Genomic DNA, 18317 nt, shown 5'->3' with positions numbered 1-18317 from the left:
AAACACCTACCTGGCTCCACACCGGGCAATCCGTGGGGGGGGGAGGCGCTCCGTCCCTCCCCCCGGAATCCTGCCCGGCCGGCTCCGCTCTGCTGCCAAGCCGCGGAGCCGCCGGCCGGCTCCAGCCACCCGCAGCCAAACATCCAGCCGCTGGGCAGCCCTGCAGGGACGCAAATGGTGGCTGTCATAGCCGCCGCCATTTGCGTCCCTGTATTGAGCCGTGATAGGCTACATAAATATTTACGTAGCCTATCACGGCAGGGGGAAAAACCCCAGCGCACGCAAATGGCGGTAGCTGCCGCCATTTGCGTACGCTGGATTTTTTCCCCCCTGCCGTGATAGGTTATGTAAATACTTACATAGCCTATCACGGCGGGGGGGGGGGAAACCAGCATACGCAAATGGTGGTAGCCACCACCATTTGCATACGCTGGGTTCCCCCCCCCCCCGCCGTGATAGGCTACATAAATACTTAAGTAGCCTATCACGGCCTCCGCAGGGATGCAAATGGTGTCCCTGCGTTAGCCATGATAGGCTACGTAAGTATTTATGTAGCCTATCATGGCTATGAAGAGGAGGAAGCGAATGGCGGCCGCAGGACAGCCGCCATTCGCAAAGCAGCACGGACGGGAGCAGGTAAGTGCTCTGTTTCATGCGCCTTTCGTGGGGTGGGGGCGGCGGGGACTTCGTCCCGCGTGCCTTTCGTGGGTTGGGGGGCGGGGGCTTTGTTCCGCAACGGATTTCGGGGGGCCAAATCCACTGGCATTTGGCTTCACCGAGATCCGTCGCGGAATTCTCTGACATCCCTAATTCTGCAATGAAACCGAAAGTAGGTACAGCAGATTAAGAGCCTCTTGTAGAAAAGCTCACTATATCAGGAAAATATATAGCAAAACTAGTGTTTGTTTCAGACAAATGGCATCCTGAGTGAAAATAAGGTCATTAAAAGAATAAATATGTGACATTCCAGCGATAGAATGGCTGCAACCCTGTACCGATTTACATGAGAGTAAGGGTGCTTCCTAGCACTACCAATCAAAAGACACTATGCAGCTATTCCACCTTTTCTTCCTTAATGGGGGTTTTTTTGTGGGAAGAAAAATGGCAGAAGAACTGGTGGGAAAACAGAGGAGGGTTACAAATGGAAGACAACGGCATCTAGGCTCTCCCCCCCCCCAAAAAAAAATTCCATGAAGGAGGCAAGGCAATTGCATAATAAAAGCCCTGTGTCGAAGTACCCTAAGTCCCATTGAAACCAATGAGGCCTGCTTTTGAGTAGTGATGCATAGGACTGCACTGTAAGAAGCTTTATTCATGTGGCTACAGATCTAGAGTTTTGCCATATAAATCTTCCACTGGCAACATTGAGATGTAGAAGATTATGCAGTTGTACGCATTACTCATTCATGCGTCAGTAAGATTACCACCATACTTCATACTAAATTATTCTTTTCATAACTGATCAGCAGTAGAGTTGGCTGAACCTTTAATAATAGCAATAAATGGTGTGTGTGGGTGGCCTGTAGTGAAGAACACTTTGTCATGGGAAGAGTCAACAGATGGGATTCCCTTTCCTGTTTCCATATGAGGGATTGGAAAGCAGTATCCTTCAAATAGGTCATTTCTATGGTAGGATATTCTGTCATGACAAAGAGGTCCGGTTACCCATCTTCAGGGAACGAGGTTGTGAATTCAGAAGAGGTGGTGGACTTGCTCTCAGAGTTGGCCCCAGTCCTCACTACTCTGGAGGCCCCATTGCAAGAGGAGCCCATTTTTCCAGCAACTCTGCAGCCTGAGAATGTTGCATTGCTGTCTTCTGACTCCAAAGACTCCAGTCCAGACACTCCCATAGAACCACTGTCTCCTCCCCACCATCAGAGTCAACAACGGTTGAAACAGACTAGGCCCCTTTAACTGGCTTCTATCACTGGAGGCAGAGCAAGCCGCTCAGTGTTGCAGCTCTGTTTAAGTCTCAGTTTGGGTTTCCTTTTGATGAAACAACATTTGAAGCTTTCTCTTATGTGCCTTCATCTTGAGCCTCCTATGCAGCTGTCCAGGCCTAGCCAGAACCCAGACTTTGCTCACCTTGTAAGACCCTGATTTTTTCCCTGATTTGCCTGGCCTGACTCTGAATTGCTGGAACCTGAACCCTTGCTGTGAACCACTCACTTGAAACAGAACTCTCATGCTGCGGTGGCCATTGCTTGGGACAGAACACAGTCATAGCTCATCTGTATGTCACAGAACAGGACACTGGTAGTGATGGCCAAAAATTACCAATGCCTTTCCCAGTTCTCAGTTGCTGCTTAGTAGTGGCAAAACTGGGGAAAAACTGGGCATGAAGAACATAGGGATATAACACTTTCTCTGGAAACTCACAAGCAGGGTTTGAACATGTAGTACTCATGGGATCTGCATAGACCATGACTTGACTAATATGGAATAATGAATTAGGGATATCTGAGTAATTTAATCCCATATGGGTTAGGATTATCTGAGCATGGAAGATTTTGCCACAATTCAGTGGATTATATTACATGACATGATGTGCGAACCCACTCCCATCCGGGTTCTCTGGATGCCTGCCCAGACCCTTAACCCACTCGACAGTCCCTGGACCATGCTCAAGCCCCTCCTGTGCTTAGCGAGCAGCCTACACTCACCCCGGCAGCCTCATTGAGCTCCACTTCATTGAGCTCTGCAATAATATTTTTTTATTTTAAGAAATAAAATGACGATCGCAAAAATGCACATATTTGCATATGCACACAAATGTGTATTTTTGTGAATGCACTTGCCAAGTGTGAGCAGGGGGTGACTGGGGGCAGGGGCTCCGCAAGCAGGGCTCAGGGATGTGGGCAGGGGTGGTCTGGCCAGATTCCCAGACAGAATCGGTGCCTGCACCATCCCTACATGAGCCCTGTGATTCTCTGGGTCCACAAAATAGTTAAATAAAAACACTTGACAGAAAACTGATTTTTAAGAAATAAAATCATTCTCTGAAATCTTATTGCAGATTCATATGCACAGAAGCTGAAATTCTCCCCTCTCTCCCACCCCTATGTAGTTTGGTGATTTTTTTCAAGAACAACATGCTGAGTTTTTGGGAAACCCTTTTGAAATGAGGGAGACATTTGACCAGCCCACCTCCACCCTCTTTTGAAGGAGTGCTTACTATTTGTAGATAAGGATGTCTGAGAAATCTGCAACGGAACCAAATTAGTTCAGATTTTTATGAATCCAACCCATGGATTCCACAGCAGACTGGCTTTTCCTCTGTCAGGCGGATTCTGCAGAGTTGCAGACCGTTTTTCTAACCTTTGGGAATTTTGCACAAATTTGGTCATAGAAAAATATGCAAAAATAAAAAAACAGCCGAAAATGCGCATTTCCCCCATAGGCTAAAGCATGAAACTGCGCATTTTGTGGGGATTTGCGCATTGTGTGGGGATTTACGCATTTTTGGATGTGTGAATTTGTGCAAATTTGGAAGCAAAAAAATCCAATTCCATCGCTGGGCAGACCATGAAAGGCACCTGACAGTCAGTGAAACACAGACAGAACAGATTTTACACAATCCAGACATCCCTACTTGTAGACGAACAATTGTATCCAATGCTGTCCATCCAGCAGCAGAATAGAAACCACTGGCGTAAGAGATTTCCCCACCCATCCACCCCCCTGCAGCACGTCTGCTCTGGAAGGTTGGGGAATTCTCTGGAGGAGATTTGGGGGCATGCAGAGAGAAGCAAAGAGGAGGAGAGCAAGGGGACGAAGTCCTGTTATGCAAGTGGAAATCTGCTTGCGTGATGTTGGATGGAACCTAATTTATATGTACACAGTTTTGTCTTCCTAGGTTGTTTGGAAGATGGTTAGAGTGGCTGGGTGACCAGCCAGATGGGCGATTAATAAATTAAATAATAAATAGTAAATAAATAAAATAAATTAATCTATATTCTGCCTCTCTCCCCGTCCCCGCCTCTCTATATGTAGTAGCTATTTCAATACAGTGCCAAATACTATCATCATCATACCTTCCTATGAGCATCTGACAGGAATTCCTTGCACTCAGTGTTGTACAGCCAATGCCTCCATAAAAAATGGCCAGGTCCTCAATGACATCAGTGCCCGGCTGGAAAAGGACTTTCATGGAGGAATTTGTCACCGACAGTGCATTTTTTCGACGCTCTGCCTGTCTGAAGGCTGACAGGAATTCATCCTGGCAGGACCAAGGAAGAGAAATCTGGTTATTTCCCGCTCCATACTAGTATTGCTTCACTGAATTGCTTTCCTAAAAACACAGGTGGAGCTTTAAAGCTAATTCACACATGAAGAAATTCATATCTGGAAGATGCTTCCATGTACGAAACAGTGAGGGCCATCTACAAGTGGCATTATTAATGCTTCTTAGAGAAGAAAAAGCAGCCTGCATGGGATCGAGCCCAATTGCTTGAAGGACACTGGCGACATGGCTTCCTTCAGCAGAATATGGAGCGGAACAATGCCCCTCCCCCCGCACCTCCTGTTTAAACTCCATTACACAAAAACTTCAAATGTTGTTCTACTTAAAAATTATACCTCATGTACTGTGCGCCTTTCTCTCTCACTATTTAAATTTAAACTCCATTACACAAAAACTTCAAATGTTGTTCTACTTAAAAATTATACCTCATGTACTGTGCGCCTTTCTCTCTCACTAGGCCACACTGCCTAAAAAGCTGAGCATTTCCAGTTTCCAGTTTCCACTCTTGCTGTAAGCAAGTAAGAGGAGCAAGGCCTGCAACATCACACCTTCAAACATGAGGCATTCAGTCACCAGAGCTATCATTGTCCAGAGAGAGAGATTTTGATTGATAGATAGATAGATAGATAGATAGATAGATAGATAGATAGATAGATAATTTAAACTACTTATAAGACCCTTGATACCGTAAGATCTCTAAGTGGTTTAAATTAAAAAAAATACAATACAATACAATACAATACAATATAAAAATACATATTCTTCCAGGTGGATGAATAAATACTGCATTCTTGGACATATGATGCCCAGCTCCATGTGCCTGTCGTTTATGTACCTGCATGGCCTGATTTTATGATAGGATTTTGATACAGAAATTCTTCCCAAAGCGTACCATGATGCAGAAAGCATCCTGAGGTTTGGGTTGAAGGGAGAGGAGAAACACACACGCACGCGCGCACACACACACACGCACACTTACTTCCTTTGAGAATGGAATAAAAACTGAGACGATGACCTCAGTTGGCAAAAGGTCTGCCTGTGGCACTCGTGTGAGGAATTCATCATTCAGTGGAATCTGTCGTGTTCCATCTGATAGAGAAAATAATACTCTTTAGACAATGTGCTCTGTACCAGTACAGATGCGATCTTATCTGCCCCATGTAAGAGAAAAAGACAGCAGACCATATACCCTGTATCTGTATGAGATCTACAAAGCAGACCTCCCTGGGACTCTTCAAATATTGATTTACCCAACAGAAGTACCTGTAGGAAGGGTGCTGGCAGTGCATTATTCTAGCTGTTCCAGGCTAGTAAACTGTGACCTCTACTTCTGTTATGGTCAAGGCAGTGTGCTTACAACTTTGCAAGATCAAACTTTCATGCTTGTCAGAGTGGAGGCTCTCTTGACTTTTGCCATTTGATAAATACAAGGGACTTTTATTTACTTATCATTTACCGTCTTTCAGTCCTAGGGACAGCCCTAGGTGCAACCTGAAACTATCACGGCACCTGTTAGAGCTTGATTTGAATGTCTACAACCTCCTTCACACTCCATCTTAAGACTATGACTAAGTGCAGACTCCATGGTTTCAACATCAGACAGATGTTCTCTCCACCACCAGTATCACCCCCCACCCCCACCCCTTTGGCTTTGTTACCACCTAGCCTGATGAAGAGATCTGGAGAACTCAAAAGCTTGCACACTATTTTTTTACCTTTAAGATGACCTAATAAAGGTATTATCCTAGTATTGATTTTGGTATTCATTTACTATAACATTATCCCACATTTTACAGAGAGAGCATTTGGTATGTTTTTCTTCCCCTTGTTCCCTCTAACACGTTAAGAGGAAATCAGGAGGAAGGAAAGCAAGGGCATTACAGTTGCCAGTGCCTTCTAGGATTGAGAGCATCTCTACACCAGCCTAAAATCCCGCATTTAAAATGGGCCTTTCTGCTTCCATTTTAAATGCAGGATCACGATACACTCCCTTTACATGTGCTTCCCTCCCCCACCTTTCCCCCTCCTTTTCCCCCTTATCTGAGTCTTCCATATGTTTCATTATACAGCCACTAGATGGCGCTGTGGTCTAGCTCCTCATATTGCAGGTTTTCCTTTTTTTATGAGGGAACTCAAGTGGAATTCAAGTGTGATAATCTGATAGCTCGTTATCTATGATCTTTTAAAAAATGGTATAAAGGTCATTTAGTGAGGGAGATGCCCTGGAGGTTAATGACGTCATGTAAAGGACCAGCAAACTTCAGTGAGTAACCAATCTCAATAGCAGAATAAAAGTTCCGTGTGAAGAAGCCTTGAGATTTGGGTTTGCAATTTTTAAGGGGCTCGGAGTGTAGTGAGTCGTCCCCTCCTCCACTAGAACTATTGTCACTACACAGCCAGGTTATGATTCAGGTGCATCACCTTCCAGTTTATTTTTACAATGATGCACCTCAATCTACCAAAGATAACCCACTCAGAATGGAAACAGGTTGCCATGTGCAAATAGTATTTCTGGTTGGAATATTGTGTATGCAGGGGTGGTGTGGGGAACGAGGGAGGGAAGCCATAGGGCATCTCTACACCAGCCTGAAATCCTGCATTTAAAACAGGGCTTTCTGTTTCCATTTTAAATGCAGGATCACAACTGACTCCCTTTACACGTGCTTCCTTTCCCCCCTCCCCTTCCCTCCCCTTCTTCCCATATCTGAGTCTTCCATTATCTTTCATTGATCTTGCTCCCCTTCTTGCCACTTTAACTCTTTTCACGGAGGAAACCAAAGCAGAACACAGCGGGGTAATTTGATAGCTCATTATCTGCAATCGATTTAAAAATGGAACAAAGGACATTTAGTGCAGGAGATGCCCTGGAGTGTCACGGCAGGGTCACGCCATCATGTAAAGAGCCCACAAACTTCTGTGAAGGAGCAATCTCAATCGCAGGATAAAAGCTCCATGTGAAGGAGCCCATAATCTAGCACTCTTAAGATTTTTGGTCCTGATTCAGGGATCCAAATGTGACAAAGTGGTGTGTGCACCCATTACTGAACAGATCTGTCCGCTCTGACATCGCTGATGACCTGTTTGGGTAGAGCACAACTCCAGAATCACAACTGGCCTGTAGCTAGTTGATTACATAAGAATGCCAGACTTTAATTACTGAAACTCCTAATTTGTATCTGCAACTGCTATTTCATTTTTATCAGGCTACACGATTCCAAAATGTATATAACAGGGAGCATTTCCTTTTACCTGCTGATGCCAGATTGAGAATAGCTTTCCCAGCTGCCAATATGGGGTTCAGATCCCAGGCTGATCCTCTGCTTACAATGTGTCCTCCTAAAGACTAGCAGAGAATACTTATTGATGTACCTCTCTAAAACACAGACATGTTCGTAACTCTCTGGAGTTTGGCTTTGTGCACATCTCATCAAATAAGAGAAATAGATTTATTCAACAATAACTGAAGTTTAAATACTTTAAAATGACCACACCTATACCTTGGTATGAAAGAAAATTCGATGAAATCAACATCTCTGTAATCTGGATTCTTATCAGGATATCCCTTATTTCCCTCACTTTTTCATAGCTAGATGTTTGGTGACATCTTTCTATATATTTTTGCCTTCCTGCCCTGGTATCATTATACTTCAAACAGGGGTAGCTGTATACTGTGGAGGGTGGAGGGAGGATCCAATGCCTCATACATTTTCTTATCCATGTGATTCATTTCTTCTTTGCTGATTTGCTTAATAACTACTATAATAGTGGTTATGGTAGGGAGGACAACTGGAGCTCGATCCAGTAAAGTTAAGCATTTTAAAAATCTAATTGATCTAAATGGGAAAGTAAGGGGACAAACCAGTCCTGACACAGAATTCTGTCTCTTCCCTAACGGTTGAAAATGAAGAACAGCCTTGAAAGGCTACCATCAGGAATGGAAGAATGATTTGCATTGTGTGTGTTGGGGGTGAGTGACTTTTCCTGCCCCTTTTCAGCCAAAAATCACACACACACTCCTTTTCTCCCCATGGTGGAAAAGACAGATGGATAAAATGAATGAGACATAAAGATTCTGGTATTTGTCTGGGCTGTGTAACTTGGCATGAATGAGACACCTGAGAGTTTCCCATTGCTCCTTAAAATGAGAGACTTATAACTAAGGTCTCTCCGTATCAGAGAGCCACAACTACCAGGTTGTCAGCTTGTTGACTGGGACTGACAGATTTGTGTCCAGGCCTCATACTTGGAATGGGCACCATGCCTCTCCAGCATATATTGGGGGAGATGAGAGTGGGGAGTTAGGCAATGGCAGGGACAGAGTGGATTCCTCCCCAACAAGTATCTCCTTGCTTCTACCCACAAACATTCTGCTGTTGCCACGCATTGCCTTTAGTGATCCATCTGACAGTTCTGGGGTAGGGAGGAGGAAGCCCATGGCAGATGCTTAGCGGGACTATCAGGGCAGTTGACAACGTGAAAAAACGGTGTCTGGGTTTTCCGAAGGTAAATCTAGAATGTGGAATAGAAGGCAGACCTGTGAAGTCAATTGCATGAGGTAAGCTAAACCTTGGGAAAGGTAATCATATGGAAAACCTACAGCCAAATTCCTGATCTGTTCTCCAGCAAGCGTTCTCAGGTGCTTCAACAGAGCACGGTAAACCTTTGTCTTCTCTGCTGGGAGGTCTGGGACCACGTCTGATAAGAAGTCTCTCAGCTGGGCCAAGTGGGTTGCTGCACCTATCACGATGCCTGGAACCAAATTATTTTTGGTAGAGGAAAAACACACTTGGCATATTTAGTAGTAGTCACAATCTGCAGGCACAGCTGGTGTTAGAAATGGTGTTTGTCAGAGAGGCAGACTAAGATAGAAACGTGCATACATAGAACATCTTCTAAATAAGAAAAATGAGAAAAATCATATCTACTATGTGTATGCACACATATCTATTTCTCTATCTACAATGATCCTAATTTAGCTAAAGTCAGTCATGGCTACGTTCTGTTGACCAATTTTTTTTTAAAGTTAGTCACAGCTGACTTGTAACCATAAAACTCAATGGCACAACGATGATCCTTTCCATGACCTAAGAATTAATGCCTCTCCCGCCCTCCCTCCCTCCCTCCTTCTCTCTCTCTCTCTCTCTCATATATATATATATATATATATATATAAATAACATGTTATCATTTTAGTTCATTCTTCTGTAGAGTTTATTGTCAACTGAAGTACTAAAACAGTGATCCCAAAGTAATTGCCCCAGGGGCTTCTTAGGTACATTTGAGACGGACCATTGTCTCCAACGCTGGCAACATGCAGCTCCAGAATCCTAACAGGATGGAGGAGAAGTGGATGATAAATACCCAGAAGTTTCATATCGAGCCCTAATGGAGACAAAATGAACATGAGACGTCAGAGAACTAAGCTGAGACAAGATGCAGGGGAGAAGATGCAGCATCTTCAAGTATGGGCTGCTCTGAACAGCTGTAAAATGTAATCAGGGTAGAATTCAGGTGGGAAAGCAGCAGGCGCGTGTGTGTACGCGTAACTGTTCCTTTGTCTGCCCTGCAGTCCCCTTCCATCCCCCCACCCACTCCTGCTTTCCCCCTGCAATTACTTCCCCCAGCTGCTGTTTGATGTAACCAGCATTTGAAAACACAGAGCCTACCACCATCCATCTACTCCCACCCTTAGAGTGATATTACAGATTTCTAGAACCACTAGCAGGATTGTGTCCATTCCGGGCATCTGTGAGTCAAGCATTTAAGAATGAAATCTGATATTTACTACTGTCATGCCCCTCAGACAAGGTGGGAATCACATTTTTAAATAGCCCCTACATTATTAAAAACAAACAAACAAACCCCATCTCCCTGCAGGTCAAAAACTAGCACAGTAGCTAGAATCTTTCTCCTTGATGTGTTAGTTTTCTATGTGTAGGGAGGTTTGGGGATTTTTGTTTTGTTTACATAGGAAACATTCAAAAATTATATTCCATGCTGTCTGCCTGTAGTGGTACAGTCCGATCTACCAGTTGTAGGCTCTGCTGCTTCATTCTGCTGCATGCGTAAGTCTGTCCCTAGTCAAATGACATCATCAAAGCTAGCCTGAGGCGTTTTGTATGATCTGTGAAAGGTCAGTGCATTGATTACTACTACATCAGGCTTCTGTTTCCAGGGATGTTACTAACACAGAGCCAACTGACTAGGTATATCTTTAGCTATATCTATCTATGCACACCCATATACACATAGCAAAGGTTGGGTGCTCAGCTAGGAGCTTCTTCTCACCTAAAGCTTTCAATGGCTACCATTACAGATTCACATCATGCTATGTATGCTCACTGCTGCTCATGTGACATGAGGGACTCCATTTACTCACCTACACTCGTGTTCCCTACAACAAGAGGTGCGCTGGGGTACTTGGCTTTCAGGTTAAGAAGTTCTTGTAGAGACACAGGAGAAATCCATGTAGTCCTCTCTCCATTGAAAACCAAAGTTCGTCCTTTGCTCTCTTCGGCCATTCGCTGTGAGGAAAAAGAAGACTGATGATGCAGCATGTAATGCTGATGTCACACAATGGGTGACTCAAGGAAACCAAACCCTCATTAAGAACTAATCATACCTCATACCTAACTAATATCCTTTTTGCAAAGTTTTTAGGATGCTTTGTAAGAAACAGTGAATTTTTGTTTTGTTTTTGTTCAGCCCCACAAACTTTGGGAGATTATCTATACTGTGGTAGCATCTTCATGAATTCCTGCCTTAAAAAAAGAAGAAGCACTCATGGGATTTTCTGCCTGAGGTGCCAAAATAACTTGACTAGTCTTGGGATCTTGGGGGAGAGGCTCCATTTGCTGCTCCACCTCAGGCAGCAAAAAGTCTTGGGCCAGCCCTGGCTGAAACCTGCCAATTGTCCATTTCAAATGCTCTCCCCTCCCAGGCAGTTTTTTCTACAATTTTTTTCCCCTCAGCCAGGCTCCAAGATTGGAAAATGGAGCATTTTCAGGGGAGAATTGGCATGTGCCAGAAGGTTTAAGCTCCTTCTATGCCATCTGTTGATCGTCCCTTGAAAACACCACCCCCCCGTCCTGTATTCATGTTCACCAGTTTTCCTGGTATAACATGGAGTTCTACCCACAACCTCCCCAATTCAATATGAAACTGACATGTTTTCTTTTAAAAAAGACTGCCAGCCTCCTACAGGATCCTTCACAACAAGCATGCTTAAAAGATTGATCGCCTACCATTAGTTCAGGAGGAAATATATAATCCTGGGTTGGGTCCCTGGGATGGAATTCTTCTGGCTTGCATAGACCTGAACACATCTAAAGGGAAAGATACTTTAAATAAACAAATGTTTGCTATTAACAATTATGGGAAGTGGAAAACCCAGATTTAATACCTCTACAGTGACCCATCTATACATCCAGACAATTGTTTGTGTTCAGGTGTGTGTGCATATGTCTTTTGCATGCATGGACTATCACACTGACCATCATGCCAGAGAAGAGAGCTCTTGCTGTGTACCATCTAGGCCAAAGGGTATTTCATCCTATTCCTGTCACATCAGCCTTCCTCAACCTGCTGCCCTCCAGATGCATTGAACTACAACTCCCACAATTCCCAGCCAGTAAGGCCCATTGGCTGGCTGGCTGAGGATGATGGGAGTTGTACTCCAATGCATCGGGAGGGCAGCAGGTTGGGGAAGGCTGCTATCAATGCCTGGGACTGAGGACTGGCCCTGACTCCTGGAGAACAAGGCTCTATTCTGCTCCTGTTACTGCCTAGGCCAGAAGTTGCCTGTCTCTCCCTGTACAGAGTTATAATGTTTTGATATCAAGGTGTTGCTGGGTTTTTCCAAATTATGTATCTCTTATGAAAATGTTTTGCTTTTTTTTTTTAATAGAGAGAAGCTATATGTAACTCGTGCTTCAGTTTTTGCTCCCAGGCGTTGTTTAAAAAAATGGTAAATCTAGCATGCCTTTGTTTGCTGGCACTGGGTGGGGTTATTATCCTTCCCCCCTCTCTTTGTAGAACCAGATATTGGAGCATGCTCAGCAAGTGCTCTTCTGGGCGGCCGGGCGGGCTCCTTTGAGAAGTTTCCAGCAGTCAGTCAGTCCAGCCTTGCCCAAGAAGAGAAAGCGGCTCCGGAGGGAAGGCCCTCAGACTCTGTGTTATTCACAGGACAGCTTTACTTGTTTTTAGGATACAAGCAATTAAGAATGAAGATTTAGATTCCTGCACAAGAAAACTGCAACAACTATAAAAGGACTTATATCCCGTATTTTTGTCTTCTGTGCACCCTGTTAATAGCTGAAGGAAACTGTGACTTCTTTGCTGCTATGAAGCAATAGCAACCAGACTGTCAACAATATCAAGAGTATTACTGTCACTTACCTGTTCTGTGTAATTTCAATATACACTTAAGTTTGATCTCTGTTGTTGTTTCTTTTCTTTGTTATTGCAAATATGGATGGGAATCACACTGTCAGAAAAGACTGAACCCACCCACTTCTCCCATCTAATGTAGAGGTATTGTGGGCTACATATAGATAGCCATGCAGTGTGTGTGTGTGTGTGTGTGTGTGTGTGTGTTTTATGCTTTGTTGTGAACAGGTTTGAGGGTAATGTGTGCAGAAAAGAGGTATACAAATAAAGTGACTATGACTAGTGACTGTTCATTCCAGCGGAAGATGCAGTGGCAGTTTTTAATCAGCCGATACCGTTTCTTGCCAAATAATGTAGTTTTTTTTATTCTTTGGGGTGGCACAGGCTTCATGACTCAGGCTCAGTTCACACAGCCTCTTAGTCTTTGGCAGACACACTTTTCAGTAAGCTGATGCGTAGATGCGATAAGCTCATGGTGAGGCAGTTGTGTGTTTGCTGCTGCTGCTACGTGCTGAATGCAGCTGGAATTGGCTTCTCGTATACCCTGCCCCTCCAAGTATTATGGAGACATGTCAAAAGCCAATCCAGGTTGAATTCAGCGTGTGGGGGCTGCATGCGCGTCATCCAACTTGCCACTGGAGTCCGCTGAGGCAGCCTGAAAACTGCAGCAGCCACAGCAGCAACCTATCAGAGAGGAGGGAGACAAATACTTTGAATCTGTGTTTGACAGGGGGGAAAGAAGAACAAAAAGGGGAGTTGGGAGGAAGGGCAGTTGGGGGGGGGGCTGATGCTTAGGCAGTCTGCCTGGGCGTAATCATCTGGTTCTGTGGAGAGAGAAGAGAAAAAGGACAGAGAAGAGTATAACAGCCAGAACAAGCTGACAGAGGAGTGCAATGACAAGAGAATGGGTGGGATGGGGTGGGCGAACTACTGGATCCCTCTGCATCAGGACTCTTTCACTGACAGCCCTGCAGAACAGGGTCCCCTGGTTGCCTGACCCCATTTGCAACTCCACCTTGATTTATTGTATGACACGTGCCCCATCCCAGCAATGATCAGCTGAGTGACAGAAGGGTAAACACTGGGATTAATAAAATACACATTTCAGTTGTGCACGTATTGGGTTATCTGTTTATAACTTTTCAAAGCTAACGTTTTATATATATATAAGTGCATTATTGAAAATTGGGTTTTTTGTTTGTCATTTTAGTCAATTACATGTTTCGGTATTTGGGGTGTGGTTCTGCCAGCTGTCTGTGCACTATGCAAATTTATGTCTCCAACACACACACTTTTCCATTGCAAGGATAACAACACTACATCTGCCACTAAACCTCAAACGTTATGGTAAGGGCACCAATATCTAGACTAGCCTTCCCCAACCCGGTGCCCTCCAGATGTGTTGGACTACAACTCCCATCATCCCAGCCACCATAACCGGTAGTCAGGGATGATGGGCATTGTAGCCCAACATATCTGGAGCGTGCCAGCCAGGTAAGGTTGACCTAGACGCTACTAACCCAGGACCCAAGAAGAAGGGGTTACATGAACATGGGGCCATAATAAAGAATGAAATACATACATTATACAGCAAAAAGATTTTTCAAAAACTAGAGGTTAACTGCTAGTTTATGGAGGCATGAACTGTCACACTCAACTGCTTATTTTATCAATTAGGTTGGACGTATCTATGAGCTTTTCTACACGAGGCTTGTGTGCTGGTGACTGCTCTCTCACTGTAGTTTGTGGATCCTTTACATCACATCGTCATCCTCCAGGGCCTCTCCCGTGCTTTGCGACCATTACTGAGGGTTTTTTCTTGATGAGGAAAGTGTGGTATTTTTTAAAATGGCCTCTGTAATGCCATAGAAATCTCATGTAATTGTGCAATTCTGCGCTATGTCAAACACCACATAGTGGTTGTATAGTGGAACATATAGAAAGGCAGAGAAAGATCCCTCCCAGAAAAAAAAACATGTAAAGAAGCCAATCTGGAAGCAGAAGCCTCAGTAAAAGTGCAGGTTAAAAGCTTCATGTAGAAAAGCCCTCAGCTGCAGTCTCCTACTGTAAGCTATGGGGAGCTGTTTGCATAAAGGTGCCTGGAAACACTGAAGGTCTGTGCCTGCTGGTGCCCTGCATTGTGCTGCTCTCTGGAACAGCAGCAGAACTACAGTCTGACTGTCTAGGTGACCTTTATGGCATATCAGCAAAACGGGTTGCTTCGTTTCAAGTTTGTGCAAAACAGGCTTGAATTTCTGACTTGAAGAACCATGCGCTCTTCTCTGTTCTGGGAGTGGGACACGATGGGTAGGACTGGTCCTACCATTAGGCAGAGTGAAGCAGTCACCTCGGGTGGCAGATGCTGGGAGGCAGCAGCAAGGCGTTGCGGGAGAGACCTCCTGTGTGCCTTGCTAGCCTGCTGCCCTCAGGTGCAGCAGAGGGAACAGTCCCATCGTCGGTGTTAAGGACAGATTCATCTGTCAGTCTAGTCAGCTTTTGTACATGGAATGAGTGCAGGCGCCGTTTTGTTCTTTGCCTCAGTTGGCAAAATGTCTTGGGCTGGCCCTGACAATGGGATATTTCATTTGGGGACAACTGGGCTGTTCCTTGTGATGCCAAACACGCAGATCACAAGTCCACATTGCAAATGGCTGCAGCTCCCTGCTGAATGTACACCAAGTCTGCCTTTGTGTAACACGTGACATGTGGAATGTATCACATTAGCAAAATGTCAGTGCCACAGCCATGAAAATCAGATGGAAACAAGGCTTTGGGGAAAGTAGCTCATTGCCTGACACAACTGGAGCCTACATAGACAATGTAGGCTAGATGTAGTTCCATGTGCCTCAAACTGCCATTCATGAGTGTTTACAAAATCACTGTGGATGACCTTTGTGCAGACAATGCTGTTGTTGCTTAATTATTTGTGCTGAATTTCTTCTACGATTTTTCTAAATGCATTTAGAACAGCTTTTCCCCTTAATCTCTTTTAATTATGTTAATCCCTATTTTAAAACGAATAAGCAAAGCTCCTTACAAAGTGGCACACTGGCAGCTCAGGGTTCTGTCAGCCAGGATTAACAATCAAGATCAGCAAATGCCTCAATACTTAGGGCTCTTTCACACAGAGCTTTTATCCTGAGATTGAGATGGCTCCTTCACAGAAGTTTGTGGGCTCTTTACACGGCGCCACGAACCTCCAAGGTGTCTCCTGCACTAAATGCCCTTTGTTCCGTTTTTAAATAGATCGCAGCTATTCATTACTCTGTTGTGTTCCGCTTGAGTTTCCTCCGTGAAAAGAGGAAAGAAGAGGCGTGTGATCAAGGAAAGATAACGGAAGACTCAGAAGCAGGGGGAAGGGGTGGGGGGAAAGGAAACACGTGAAAAAGGGAGTTGTTGTGATCCTGCATTTAAAATGGAAGCAGAAAGCCCCGTTTTAAATGCAGGATTTTAGGCTGGTATAGAGATGCCCTTAGGCAGGTTTCAGGAAAACAGCTACATCTACAATATTGTTCTAAGGTGTGGTGAGCATATTTTACTTCAGGGACAATTCAGTTAAAACTTTCTCACGCTCAACACTTGTCAACACCTGAGGAACCAACGATTACTCAAAAAACTGTAATACTTGTCAGGACATGTTTTATTCAATACATCTTTGCCTTCCAAAGCAATGTTTTGCAATAAGGCTTATTGAAAAACGTTGCTTTGGAAGGCAAAATTGCTTTTGATAACTGTGTTTCAATTGTTGCACTATAGTTACTGTGTACATAATCCATTGTGGTTCAGAGCTGATCTAATAAGTTTTCACTTGAGTAACAAAGTGTAAAGGAGATGGCCTAGCTACGAGAAAGGCCGTGGTAGGTAAGGATTAATTGTATAAGGTATTTCTTTTAGGTTGTGTTTTATTGTTTTATTGTAGAAGGGGGTAGGATACCGCAAATAAGATTATTAATCCCAGCCACCTGGACTAAAGGGGAGACCTGAATGATTCAAGGCTGAAGGTGCCAGGCCGGAGTTCTTATCTTGATTCAGGGCTGTAAACCATCTTGGCCTGCCAAGGGCCAGCACAGCTGGGGAGGTGTGAAAATGCCATCTCATCCTCCTCAGGAGGAGTGAGGGGGTGAAGGAGCTAGAAGCTGGGCAGGAAACAAAAACAAAAAAAACAGACAAGTGACCATCTATCCTTTGTCCTTTGGTTTTTCATCTGGTCTGGGTGGAAGGTGTTCGTATGCTGGCAATGACCAAGGATCCTACTTCGGTGTGTAAGCAGTTAGGCCAGGTAGAGTTGGTTATTTTAGCCTATGTTGGGTTTCCAAACAGGGAATTGGTTCTTGGGTATTTCCATTTGTATCGTGTTTTTCTAGTACTCTTCCCAATCCCTCATCCCTTAACGTGTAAATAAACTTCTACCTCAAATTATTGCTGCTATTTCTTTCCTGGGTCAGTGCTAGATTCAGTGGCTACTAATTCCCCCTGGCAGGTTGAAGGGAGTGAGGGGCTTCTTCTAACACCATATTGCGCAAGGCTGAAGAGGTAGTGGCAGCATCCTGCCTTCCTTTACGCAAGGTAGCCCAGCCCAGCCACCTCTTCTCCTGGAAATGACGCTTGTGTTTTTAAGAGTTCCAAGGCTAGGATATTCAAATCAAAGAGCTGGAAGGGATCTGTGAGGTCATCTAGTCCAACCCTCTTCTCAGTGCAGGATGCAGCTACAACATCCCTCAGAGATGGCTGTCCATCCTCTGCTTAAATTCTTCCAGCAAAGGAGAGCCCAGTCCCTACAAAGCAGTCTGTTCCACTGTCGAACAGCTCTTACCACTGCAATGTTCTCCTAATGTTTAGCCAATATCTGAAATTTCCACCCATTGGTTCTAGTCCTGCCTTCTGGAGCAACAGAGAACATGTCTGCTCTATCTTCTGCAAGATAGACTTTCAGTTATCATGTCCCCCCTCAGTCTTCTCTTTTCCAGGCTAAACATCCCCAGGTCTTTCAACCATTCCTCAAAGGACTTGGTTTCCAGTCCCCACATTGTCCTGGTCACCCTCCTCTGGATTCACCCCAGTTTGTCAATACCTTTCTTAAAATATGGTGCCCATGTTTTACTGTACTGCTGTCAAGCCAGGACTTCCCCATCCTATACCTGTCCCTTTGATTCTTTACATATAAATACAAGATGTTACTCAGATTTGGCTTCTCCCTTCCAGAATTACTAAATATTCCAGAGGTCTATTTACAGCTGGGGTGCACAACCTGCAGCCCACAGGCCACAAGTGCCCCTTAGTCACTCCTAGCATAGCCTTGCTAGGCCCAGTCAGCACACTCAAGGGTTGCATGACTTGCTGCTGAATCTAAAGACAAGAGATGTCAGGAAGAAAGTTAGCCTGGTTTATCTGTGACAGGCACTGGCCAGGAACCATGCCACTTCCCGTAAATGAGGGATAAAATCATCCCTGGGTCCAATGGTCAAGGCAATTGGAACTGATGTCTGAAAATCATTACAGATAGATTTCAGGCCTAGTCCAGTCTGAAATGCTGAAAGGATCATTCATTTTGCCCTGGGGAACATCAATCCCCTCAGCAGCTCTGCACATATTACAAGTGTGTGGAGGCCAATCCAAAATGTAACCCATGAGCATTTTGTGTTGCTGTAAATAGGCTTTAGCCTGGAGGTGTCATCACACGATCCAG

The 18317-nt window shown here is 44.5% G+C and overlaps 1 protein-coding gene across 1 annotated transcript in view; it reads right to left on the bottom strand.

The window, feature by feature from the left end:
- The window catches only part of LOC146358673 (aldehyde oxidase 4-like), a 96085-nt gene that overhangs the window by 60159 nt on the left and 17609 nt on the right, over positions 1–18317 (bottom strand). Inside the window, 7 exon segments of the mRNA XM_084817127.1 lie at positions 4035–4219; positions 5223–5332; positions 7493–7586; positions 8841–8992; positions 9533–9625; positions 10623–10767; positions 11488–11568. Coding sequence (XP_084673253.1) covers positions 4035–4219; positions 5223–5332; positions 7493–7586; positions 8841–8992; positions 9533–9625; positions 10623–10767; positions 11488–11568 — 860 coding nt within the window.

The sequence above is a fragment of the Heloderma suspectum genome, chromosome 1 (assembly GCF_057233095.1).
Source record: "Heloderma suspectum isolate Gila_16-S chromosome 1, 16-S_ref, whole genome shotgun sequence".
NCBI classification, from domain to species: domain Eukaryota; kingdom Metazoa; phylum Chordata; class Lepidosauria; order Squamata; family Helodermatidae; genus Heloderma; species Heloderma suspectum.
This window is presented reverse-complemented; position numbering and strand designations above follow the sequence as displayed.